The sequence below is a fragment of the Notechis scutatus genome, chromosome 5 (genome assembly GCF_049901735.1).
Source record: "Notechis scutatus isolate UNSWTSFEM ecotype Mainland chromosome 5, rNotScu1.2, whole genome shotgun sequence".
NCBI classification, from domain to species: Eukaryota; Metazoa; Chordata; class Lepidosauria; order Squamata; family Elapidae; genus Notechis; species Notechis scutatus.
The window spans coordinates 25,306,097-25,319,033 of record NC_142013.1 but is presented as its reverse complement, the minus strand read 5'-3'; the positions used below and the strand labels follow the sequence as shown (position 1 = coordinate 25,319,033).

The 12,937-nt window shown below is 31.5% G+C and overlaps 1 protein-coding gene across 8 annotated transcripts in view; it reads right to left on the bottom strand.

The window, feature by feature from the left end:
* NBEA (neurobeachin) overlaps nt 1-12,937 on the bottom strand; it is a 355,903-nt gene that overhangs the window by 296,920 nt on the left and 46,046 nt on the right. For all 8 annotated transcript variants that reach the window (XM_087966360.1, XM_087966362.1, XM_087966361.1 and 5 more), the window contains exons 11-18: nt 8,886-8,994; nt 7,578-7,730; nt 6,679-6,847; nt 6,195-6,274; nt 2,339-2,401; nt 2,107-2,204; nt 1,154-1,246; nt 111-219 (exon numbers count right to left, since the gene is read on the bottom strand). In XM_087966360.1, coding sequence (XP_087822486.1) covers nt 111-219; nt 1,154-1,246; nt 2,107-2,204; nt 2,339-2,401; nt 6,195-6,274; nt 6,679-6,847; nt 7,578-7,730; nt 8,886-8,994 — 874 coding nt within the window. The remainder of the gene's footprint in view (nt 1-110; nt 220-1,153; nt 1,247-2,106; nt 2,205-2,338; nt 2,402-6,194; nt 6,275-6,678; nt 6,848-7,577; nt 7,731-8,885; nt 8,995-12,937) is intronic.

Here is a 12,937-nt window from a genome sequence, read left to right as displayed (position 1 = left end):
ATATTTTTATGGTGATTATCTAACAGATTGAATCTACTAATTAATGAAAAAACATTTTAAAATAATACTTTCACAAAAGGTATTTCAATAAAAAGATTAATATAATATACCTCATACAGTGTGTTGTAAGTTGTAATCGTCAAAGTATTGGTATGTAACATCAACCTCTCTCCAAGAAGAGTAAACAGACTATGTGTATGCATGATTTCAACTTTTCGCCTGAAGTACAAAAGTATGGAATGTATGAAAATTTAAACAAATTTCCATGACAAAAGATAACAAGTAATATTATGAAGAATCTTTCAATCTTGTGAGATTCCAATTACACATAATACAGTATATTTTATGCATATATTTTTAACATATATATTGAAATGAAATATCTGTTTTTTCATAACTACGTAGACAAATTATTTAAGAATCTGACTATTTCACTACACAATTTTAGTACATACTCTATTAAATCAGAGCTATTGAAATATTTTGAATCAAAAAATTGTTATCACATCTTTAGGAAATAAATAAAATAAATAGGTCTCATAAAATAATCAATCAATTCAGTTTTTATTAATTAACCTTTTATGCCATCCATCTCACTGATACAGAGACTCCTGGTGGTTTACAATATAATAAAAAGGTTTTGAAAAGATAATACAAAACAATTAAGAAAATTAAGTAGAAATATAAAAAAATAAAAGGATGGGCAACGTGGGGATGAGGATCTTTTCTTTACCCCAGGGGTATCAAACTGGCGGCCTGCAGGCCAGATGCGTCATATGCAGGCCACGCCCACTCCAGCTCCATGAAGGGAAAACATGATACGTCACATGACATCAAAGTGACACAGCGAATTTGACACCTGTGCTCTACCCTGTTAACCTTACTAAGTAACAAATTACTAACTAAAAAGAAATAAATATTCTAGTCTGGAGAAAAACCTAGGTATAGTTTAATAATGCTCATTGAAAGCAATGGGACAAATTAAGCATAACAATCCTGATTTCAATGGATAACTCAGAATATGAACAAATCTAACTCCAGTTTTCTGCTATCTTTTTAATAAGAAAAAAGGAAAAAATAAAAAGGCAATTATGTAACTAAACAAGTAAGAAGGTTTGAAACATCATATTAGGAACTGGAACACATTACTTACTTATGACCCAGATGTTTGAGAAAATATCCTAGCACTTTTAGAGCCTGAACCCAAATACTTTCACTTTTTGAAGCCAATAATTTATAAATTACCCTGAAGGGAAGAAATATAAGACAGTGTAAGCAAAACTCCTTAAAACGGTAAAACAAAATCAAGTTATTCTGCTTGTTCTGCTCATATTCAAAGTGTTGCTTTTGAGTACTTATGCTTTAAATTTGCAGAATATCTGCATCTCTGTCTGATAATCCCAAGACATTTAATATTTACATGGAATTATCAAGTGAAATAATTGGAGGCTAAATTATTATCCAACTAATAATGGATACAACTATTTCCCTTTTTATATGAACCAGATGATATAGTAGTAGACTTCATTCAATAAGATCTAGTTAGTTTAACATCTATCTAAATACTATTTTGTGTAGCAAGTTTGTGATGGTTATCATATTCAATTCATTACAAAAAGAAAATCCAGAGTAAATGGGAGTAAATTTAATACTGTTGTTTTTGTTGTGATTTTTTTAAAATTTAAAATACATAGACAAGTATGTTAAATGTTCTGATCATGCAATGTATCATATTTGATTCATTACAAAAAGAAAATCCAGAGTAATTGGGAGTAAATTTAATACTCTGTTGTTTTTGTTATGTTATGATTTTTTTAAAAATTAAAATACATAGGCAAGTATGTTAAATGTTCTGATCATGCAATGTTTTGAAAAAGTTTGACTTTGCAACTTATGTCATAAACAAAATAAAGTAATAGAAAACGAGGCATTGTTTTTGTTTAAATACCAACCTCTCTTTCAATTTTGAATTGTATTTTCAATGTATTATAGCAACATTAAATGCCAACATCCCCTCCCTTGTTCATAAGCATACTGTCATTGTACAATTTATTCATCTACCAGAAAAATGAGAGTTATAGAATTATTGTTTCTACTTAATCTTACCGTATTCCGTTTCTTTGATCAAAGGCAGGTATCATAGATGCTGGATGTTCAGACATTAAAGCCACAAGCAACTGAAGCACATCATGAATATTTTCATCCTACGTAACACATTATAATGTTAGAGAAATATTTATTTTATGAATTTTTAATACTTCATTATGTGTAAGGATTTATATTTAGATCCTCAACTTGAAAGATCCCAGAGTATCAATATCATATATTACCAGCTTACCTCATGCATAGTTAGTAAATAATTCAATATACTTTGTAGTTCATCTTCTTTTACTCCCCGATCCTACAGAAATTGATTTAATAAACCATTAAATTTTACATTTAAAAATTTTCAGTGTTTACATTTTAATAACTTAAACTGTCATATTATAAACATTAAAATGAAGTTTTTTACCAGTGAATCTGGGATGCATATGTCTGAGCCACTTCTAAATGCAGGTAGTCTTTGACTTACCACAACTGGGACTGAACTTTGTCACCAAGCAATAAGGTCATTAAGCAAGTCATTACATGACTAGGCCCAATTTTATGTCAGTTTTTACTATGGTTGAATGGATTACACTGTTAATACGTGAATCTGGCTTCCCCAATTGACTGAGAAAGGTGGCTGAGAAAGTTGCAAATCATAATCACGTGACTGCAAGATAATGCAACTGTTGTAAATGCAAGATGGTAGCCAAGTGCCTGAATTATAATCACTGACTAAGGTGGTGTTGATTTTAAGAATGTGAACAAAAATATAATTAAAATGAATAAACGACTTGAATAATAATATCAGACCCTAAGATGTATAACTCCTATTTAATAGCAGAATGAAGCTTCCAGGTTTTTAATAAAAATTATACTAGGCATGAGTTTTATATATTTGCTTTCCTCACAATCAAATCATTTGATGTACGTTCCAGAGAAATTAAAAATTAACTAAACTACATTCTTCTTCTATTTTCTTTTCAGATTCTTTGTAATTATGGTATCTTTTCAGGCAAATAGTGTTTTTTGTGGCCAAATGGTTTGCTAAAGGTTTTGGGGGCATATGAAAACAGTTCCAATTAAGCAGACTGCATCTTTGGGATCTAACTTTATAGTGTTGTTTTGCCCACAGTCAATAGTTTACTTCATTTTTAAAAGTATGAAATTAAACCTACAAATTGAGGGAAGAAGGCGGAGCCTCCTCGCTGACAGACCGTAGATCGCGGCTCTCTGCGGCTATGGTCCGTGCTCTTTCGTTGGAGAGCCCCGATCATTACGATGAGGGGCTGAAGCTGCCTGGAGGGTGGCGGAGTAAGGGGAAGCTGCAAGCCAGATTGAGGAGCCGCATCTCCCCTCCTGCGCTTGGTCTTTTCCCCCGAAGACGACTGCAGCGGTGGTTTAAAATGGCCACCCGAAGAGGAGGACTCAGCTGGATTAAGCTTTGTGCAGGAGGGAAGAAAGAGGTGGATAACATCTGAACCGGGACAACTGGGCAATACAACTAAATAAAAGTACCCGGGATTAAGGTAACATGGAATTTTTAAGAAAAGAAAAGTGAGTGGCGAAATTACAAAGGGACAGGGAAAAAAAAAGAAAATATTTTTGACAGCTAAGCGGGCTTTGAACCGGGAAAGGAAGAAGCCGAAACTAAAGATTTAACTAAATTGGACTAAAATATTTTGGCAATAAACAGGCATAAAATAAAGCTGGACTTAAGATTGTCAAAAAATAATAATAATAAAGTTTACAAATTGGAGACTGGACTGTGCTGGAATATTGAGGTTCGAAAAACCCTAAACAAAAAAATAGGGGGGAAAGGTGAAGACTTTGTATAATGGAGAGTGCCACCTTTTGACAAAAACTTGAGCTCAAATAAAAGGGAAAGCATCCTGTTTCTGAATGAACTTGTGTGGATATAACACTAAAGAAATATTGAAACAAAATAAGAATCTTAGAAAGTGAAAACGGAACCAGAATAAAGAAAAAAGCAAGGAAAGACTGACTGTGGGATTAATTAATGTTTTGGTACAGACCCTGGGCTAGAATAATTGAGAACTTTAGAAAATTGAAAGAAGAAAGAAAGAAAGTAAAAGTGGTTTTTTTGTGGACTTTAACGATCATAAAATACAAGAGTGTGTAATGATGATATCTCTTCGGGAATTAAAAATGGAACTTAAAAATATGAGAAAATTACTACAGGAAAGAGGCGAATCACTTTGCTCTGTGTTAGAAAAAATGGAAATGGCGATTGAAGAACAAGAAGAAAGAGCTTCAGAGGAGGAGGAGTAGACTCAAGAAGACATTTTAAATAGACAATTAACACAAAGAACACTACAAAGAAGTGGGGAAAGAAGGAAGGTTAAAAAGTTGAGATTTAAGAAGGCAATCAAAAGGGGGAATACCTGTGAAGTTGGAAAAGGCAGAAAGACCCAGCAGAAAAGGGGAAAGGAAGATATTAAGAAAGAGAGGGATATAAACTGTAATGAGAAAAGATATGGGGAAAAGAGGGGGAGGAGAAGCAGTAAGATTAATCATTGACGTGTCACACTCAAAGCAGTAAAAGGGGGGAAACCTATACTTGTTTTTTTTTCTTTAGTGTTAAAATTTGTATTAATCTAGAATTTATAAAAAGAATGTGTAATGGAAAGGAAATATGACAGACTAAAGAACCAACAAAATTAATGTTAATATAGACTATTAAAAGCAAGGAGAGACATTGGTTTTATTAAAAGCAAGGAGAGACATTGGTTTTACCTTTTTTATTATTATCATTATCATTATTATTATTAGGCAAACACATATTGTTTATCTTTATTTTTAAAATAAATATTAAAGGATTATATTTTAAATAATTGAAATGAAACAAAAAGATGCTTCAATTGAGATTAATGAAAGAGGCTAGAATTAATGTGTTTCTCTCCTTACTGAAAATCTGGAATGGAAAAGGTAATAATAGAATTAAGTATACATATATGAATGTATAATTGCTGTCATATTTGTATGTAAAGGTGATGACCTGGAAATATGCTGTCCACTAAAAAGAGTTTTTTGTTGTTAATGTGAAAAACTGAATAAAATTTGTTTAAAAAAAAAGAAATTAAACTTACAAATTGCACAATATAAAACTATACAAAAAAGCAGGGCCATTTCACTGCATGACTGCTTCAAATCACTTTCTGTGAATTTCAGTTGATCAGACATTTCACCAAAACAAAGCATACATTCAGCATGTCTCTTTTTAGTGGGAACTGGATTTGTAAATACATCCTCTTGGCAGAATGAATATATCACTTTCTACAGAGAAATTTAATGATGAAGAGAATCTGAAGCAACAATGTAAAGAAATTCTATATTAATCCACAGGCACTCTGGACAGAGATAGGTAAGTCTGGTAGCATTTCACTACTGACAGAAATAATATCCCCATTAATAAATAAGGACTACAGGTTAGGACTACAACCCTAACCCTTTTCTTCCTTAACCATATATCAAGAAGTTAAAAGCATAGAGATTAAGTCTTTGCTACATTTTCTTAAAAATCATAGTTCCAAACTTAACAACTGCACAAATGTGTGAAATGGGAATTCCAAAGGATGTGATAAACTAGAGTTGAGAAGCAACTCAAGATTTAGGATTTAGGATATTCAAGATTTAGGATCAATAATAGAATTAGTTGGGTTACAGACATATAGTGTAATAACAGCATCCTCTAAAAATGTGCAATGCCCTGAAGAATGATTTCAAATAGTTTGCATAAGAAAACACGAATGGAACAAGAGGCCAAGAAGATACAGAAAATTCTAAATAGAATAATGAATAATATCAAGTTAAGATTCATATTCTCAGAAAAAAAGCAGCAGCAAATGCTCCCATGTGCCAGCTGCTATGGCAGGTCAAGAATACCTAAATGAGAAAAACAAGCTCTCATTTGAGCATGCATTGTAGAAAGCATGCAGTTCACACCAATTTGTTGAGTTTTAGATTCCTGAACAGGGATCAAAGAACAAATTGATACCTATGATTTATAGAGAGCACAAAAACAACCCAGATCTGATTTCCTTATTTCAGAACTGGCAATACCCATTAATCTTTAAATCTTAAGTTACCTTCAAAATAAGCTGCTTCAAAAATAGAAGCATGAATGCGCGCAGAGATATGATTTCCTTCTGGGATGGCCGAGGACCTTCTGAAATAAATGAAAAAGAGTTGCATGATTTCAGCTTAGGCAGCACACAAACAAACAAACAAACTTTATAGTAGTTAAATGTTGCAGTGGTTCATTTATTATTTTAAAGCACTTGTTTCATTTCATATTTATCAATTGCAGAGGACTCTAAATTAAATTGTATCTGTTAGAAAAAAACATGTGTGCAACAGAACAAGATCCTGGTCTATTAGAAGAAAATCCAATTGAATTCAACAGAATTTACTATCAGGTAGAAACTTTATTTGTTTAAAGTGCCCCACAATTAATTTAAAATAGGACATCAGCTTGAAATAGACTTGTTATACAGCAATGACACATTTATTTTGAATGCATACATTTTATAAGCATTCATATGAAAACAATACATTTTTTCTTATACTTACCCAAACCTTTTGGAGTAATTCCACTGCTATCTGCAGGATTAACCACCCAGTAGTAATATTTTAGTGTGTGCATTAGTTGTAATACTGTTCCTACTCTACGTATCGTATTGTAGATAGTAGCAGTACCAATGAATTCAGCAGACAAGTAAGTATATAGTGATAACTGAACCTAAAGAACATCATGAAAACATGTATTAATTTAGCCACGTTTTAATTATAGATTTGATGATAAACAAATAATCAACATAAACAAAACAATTAAAGGTTGTTAATATTCATGACATGAACATGGTAGGCCAGTATGAAATAATAAACTAAATTACAATAAAATGAAAATTTTAAAAGTGACAAATGATGGAAAAGTGCTATACAAGAACTGAAAACAAAATATACTGTACAGTAGGAATAGAACAATGTATTTGAAGAACATTTTATCCAGAAAACCTTGTTACCAGGTGTTTCAATAAACATGTATATTCAGTGTCACATGAAGTTGGACTGAAGCCAACTTTATATTATCCATAGAGATTCCATGTAAAAGAAAAATAAGACCAACTTCCAGTAATAGAAGGGACCAAAAGCTAAGATGCTCCAACTAATCTAAACACTTGAGTTAGGTGAAGTAGAAAAAATAATCTAGTTTTTACATTTTCAAGTTTACTTTCTGATTGTTGCTTCCAAGCAATTTCATTTTTGCCAGCATATATAATAATAAACTTCCACATTCCTCACTTTTATTAATAATTCATTTATTAAACATAAATCCTTCTACTACTACTTCTACTATAATTACTGTATTAATAAACACAGTTAATTATAAAACAAGTTTTTATTAATTTAAAAATACACATTTATTTTTGCTACTACTAATACTGCAGTAAAATGTATGGTTCACTGACCTTTGCAGGAGTATGAATCCAAATAGCAGGATTAAAAAGGATATGGTCGCATAATTGCTTTAATAGAGGTGCTCCATGAGAGAGCCCATCAAGGTATTTTGCAAAAGACAGAAACTGTTCCAGCACAGCTCTCGTTATATGAACTCTGGATGACTGGAAAAATTGATGTTACATATCTTATCAGTAGATATTCCAATCTGAATATTATGTTCAAGACAAGAAAACTGAGAAACGATTGTTTTTATGAAACAGTTGGCGTACAGCTGATAAATCAACTGCTGGATGTGTATAAACTGAAATATATATTTTAACTATTAAAGAAATTAGAATAGAATAGAATAGAATAGAATAGAATAGAATAGAATAGAATAGAATAGAATAGAATAGAATAGAATAGAATAGAATAGAATTCTTTATTGGCCAAGTGTGATTGGACACTCAAGGAATTTGTCTTGGTATAAATATTCTCAGTGTACATAAAATAAAAGATACATTCATCAAGAGTCAAGAATCATAAGGTACAACACTTAATTAATAGTCATAGGGTACAATAAGCAATCAAATTAGGGGAAATATTCAGAACAATTCTTTCAACTTGTCAATAATAGTCCTGTGATAGGCAAGTCTTAGAATGAGGCCTTCCATAGGGATGCACGAAGGAAACCTTTGTGGATTTTCTTTCTCTGCAGCTCCTGATCAGATCAGGCACATTCTTAAACTTGATCTGTTTTTCTGTGGTTTCTCTGCCCACACACAACATTTATTCCTAGTTTGATCAATTCTGGGGAAGTTATCCCGAGATGAATAGAGACAAAGACAGAGATTCCCAATTCTCCTTTGCACAATTTCTCTAAGACTGGAAAGAATACTTATAGCTATTGCCTAATGTTAAAGCTAATTTACAGAAAGTCCTTGATTTACAACCAGGTTTGGAACCAGAATTTTAGTCATAAGTCATTGCAGTAATAAGTCAATGATTGGACCTGATTTTTTTTAATTGTTTTTATGGAATTTTTAAAGCAAACCAGTTATTAAGCAAAACCCGAAGGGACACTTTTGCTGGAAAAAAAAATGGTTATGTAAAAGTGGCTAAGACACAAGGTTAGAAACTACAGAATCAGATATTTCAATATACATGTATATTCACTGTCACATGAAATCAGAGTGAAGCCAAAACTCTTGAAAGAATTTATGTTTCAGGGAGGGGAGATATTATTGCAAGCTAGCATAATGTTCAAATAAATAAATAAGTCAAATAAATTATATCAAAATATTCAGATATGTTTACAATATTACTTTTTCACTTACTTTTTCAAGAAGATAACCAATCACAAGGAATCCTTTTCCACCCAGCATTTGTTCTTGCATGGCTACTGAACTCTTAAGGAGCTCCACCAAGAAAGCCAAAAGTGTAGCACTGCACATAAAATACAAATACCAATTAGATATAAACTATTATACATTTGATATTATGGCTTTTTAAAACTTCATAATATTTAAATGAGAATAAAAATGTACTTTGTATATAAAGATTTACGCTTATTAATTAACTTTATAGATAATTAAAAGTAAGAATTGATAAGTATGTCATATTTTAGGATAGCAAAGCAAAGTTTATAAATTTAACTCCCAAATCATTTCAAGATTATAAGCAGTGTTATTGATATATAAGAATGTACATACATAATGCAAAATTATGTTGTTTTACAGCAGTAATTCTTGGATTAATTCTTTGTATAGTGAAGATTCAACTTAAGAATCAATGTACAATATGTCATTCCGTCAAATATACAATAACAAACCAAGTGCAATCCTTACAAGTTAGATATGGAAGAAAGATTGAATGTAAATCTTCCATACAGAATCACCATCCAAGGTTTCTAAGATTTCACATGAGTTCACTCAACGTATGGTTTGTGTTGCTTTTCCAATGTCAGATTAGGCTAAAAATACTTTGCCATCAATTCTATATTAATTCCAACTTGGAAAGCACGGATGAAAATGGGTGTTGTTTTGTGAGCTATATTTTTATGTGATTTAGAGTTGTGATTTAGATTTATAAATTACATAAAAATCTGGAACTCAACAAACTCTAGTGGAATGTGAAGGAGATGCATGCAAATTCCATACAAAACTAACTTAAATATTAAAAGCCCTTGATTTAATAGCTTGTTTTAAAAACGTAATATGGAGTGAAATTTTCAGCTATAAGGGGAAAATAGTTATCTGAAAACAATTTAATATTAGCTGGAATAAAAAGATAAAAGAAACAGAATATGAAAACAACTGTAAAGCATACCTACATTGAAAAAGGTAAGTATATATTTACACACAAAAAATAAAGTGCTTTATTTAGTAAATATATTAATAAAATGGCCCTTCTAAATTAGGACCCTGTCTTTTTCATCTATTCTGATGAGGAAAACCCAGCTTACCATGAAACTTGTTGATCAACCTTTTAGGGCAGGTGTCAAACTGGCAACCCACAGGCCAGATGTGTCACCTGCAGGTCACACCCATCCCAGCTCCCAGTGAAACGTTATATGATGGCAATGTGATGCTGTGAGTTTGACACCCGTGTTTTAGAGCCACAAGACAGCATTGCTTAACCAGCTGCCACCTTGATGTCTATCTCACCATACAAATGGCCTTGAATATGATCAGAAAAGCAATCCCATACATGATTACTCAGAAATCCATTAATTTCTAGTGGGCCTGCTTAACTGTATGATATTGTTGTTAAAGTAATAAATAAGCATTTACCAGGGGTGGGATTCTACTGTTTCGGACTGTTTCAGGTGAACTGATAGTTCTGATGAGAATTTGGCCCCGCCCATCCACCCCTGCTCTTTTCTGTGTTTTATTTCATTGTTTTAGAGCATAGCTGATTCACGTGGCAGAACAGTTTGCCGCACCTCAGCTATTTTATTCACAGGGGCTGCAGTAAAAGGTAAGTAATAGAGATGAAAATGGGCTTTTTAAAATGTGGAACACGCGTGTGTGTGCACTCACCGAACCAGTTGTTACATCGGTTGAATCACACCACTGGCATTTAGCCTTGTTTATCCAAAGACATTAAAAAATATCTATTCAATTTTGTTTTGGGGGTGGGTAGATTATAGATTATCTATAATTAACCCTACCTGTAATTAAAGTGATTTTAATAATTTATTTTTATAGCTTTAAGTTTTTTTATAAGTCATCTTATATGTTGTTGGCCAAAGATTAGATACAATAAGCTAAATAAAGTAAAGATTTTCTTGGAATGTTTTGAAGAATGTGTAAATTTAAATCATTCTCTATTATATGATTCAAATTTTCAAGTGAGCTGTCTTTGATTACCTAAAAAAGAACTCTGTGCACTCTAATTCCATCTGTCCTGTATTTTCAATTGAAAATAACAGCCCGAGGCTACGCATAGCATGTTAATGATAATAAACGAGATTCACATATAATTTACATGCTCTAAATATATTGACAGAAATAATTCAATTTTCATAGCCAAATTGAATTCTCAAAAGGCTCATAAACAAACAGTAAGTACAGACTTGTATTGAACAAATATATGACTCATTGTAATTCTAAATTTTATACTTTATAATATGAGGAACTATGCCAAAAGTAAATTATTTTGTTGATGCAGTGACTTTACTAGATAAACCAAAAAGAGGGGGGGGAATACAGTGCCGATTTCCAGATCTTCCCCCATCGTTTTAAAAAGGTAAAAGACTTTTAATAATAACAGAATAAATGACTTATTCTGTTTTCCAGAATATATTAATATTATTTTCTTGGCAACACTGTCTTATTCTGGATTGGGTTGTTTTCAAATAAAGTTCTATAATTAGATGATTTAGAGATTTATTGCACAAGTAAAAAGGTGATTTTGCCACTAAACAGTTAAATGTATTCCTGCCAACACCTCCTTTATTAGCAAGATCAGTTTTGTAGCTAATGCTGCTGGATACAAAATATCACTGCTTATATTTTTTGAGATCCACCCTTGCTGTTTTATTTTTTTTTTGTTAGGTTGTTTATTTAAAAATTAATTAAGTAAAACTAGCACACATTCAGTGTCATCACAGCACAGTAAAGGCCTAGATCACATACTGTTCTCAACCATCTCTAGCAAAGTCTTTGGGCTATATAAAACAGGATAATTAAACTACGTAGTTTGTCTAATCAAGTCTAAAAATAAACAAGATCTGATGTCCCTATTAATTTTTCTAATAAATCTTTTCAAATCACAGGAACCATAGAAAAAGTAATGTATTTATTTACTACATTTCTCCCACACGAGTGTACCTAAATATACTTTCAGTATTATGAAGCATACAAAAGCATAAAGAACTGAGACCTCATGAAGAAAGCTAATTTAATTTTCATAAAATTAAATCATATATTCTAAATATAACTATTTTAGTATGATTCAATAACTAAAATAATAAGAATTTATCAATCTGATTAATCAATTTACCTTTATATTACACTACTAACTAGCCTAGAAATATAACATTAGTGATTGATGGATCTGTCATAGTGTTAAGAGTCTTTCTCAGACTCTTTTTAAAGGTCATAATTACATTTTATGGATAATAAAAATGACTGAAGAAAGATTAAACATTTTTGATATTCCTTTCTGCATTTTGTTCAACTCTTTCCTCTGTCAACAATAAAGTCAAAATGCAGTTCTGTACACATCTAATTATCTTCTGAAACCCATCATAATAAAACAAATAGCTACAGGTCTAAAACATTTTAAAAAAACACTTAATGAAATAGAATCCATTCATCTTCAAATCCTTTTTAAATAGTAATAGTCAGGACAGATTACTTACTTTACAACAATAATTTATGAAAACACCTTTTCTCTGTACAGAAAAACAAACACTATAGATACCCAAATGACTGTTACATAAAAAGGAATTATAGAACAATAAAATCACAATGCCTTTTATGGAAAAAAAACATAATTAGGAACCTTGGTGAAATCACTTCTAAAATAATTCACACCTCCATTCTACCAAATTAAAGTACCACAGGATGCTCATATAAGATAACATGGTCTTAAATTTACCAACACAACTTTGTCACAATTGGCCATTTTAGTTGTAGCTTAAAACCAGCAGCTATGTTCCTTTGCTATTTTGACTTAAATAACATGTTCTCATGTTTGGTATACATACTGTTTGGTTATTTGTGCCAGCAAGTATGCTTTAGTAAACCAGAAATTCCATGTATGATTTGTTTAACATTATGAGATGAATCTTCTTCTTTTTTTCCAAACCCCCTCCCCAAATCTGAAAATATAATCTATCATTGGCATTGAATTTCTAACTTCATTATTTAAGATAGGATTT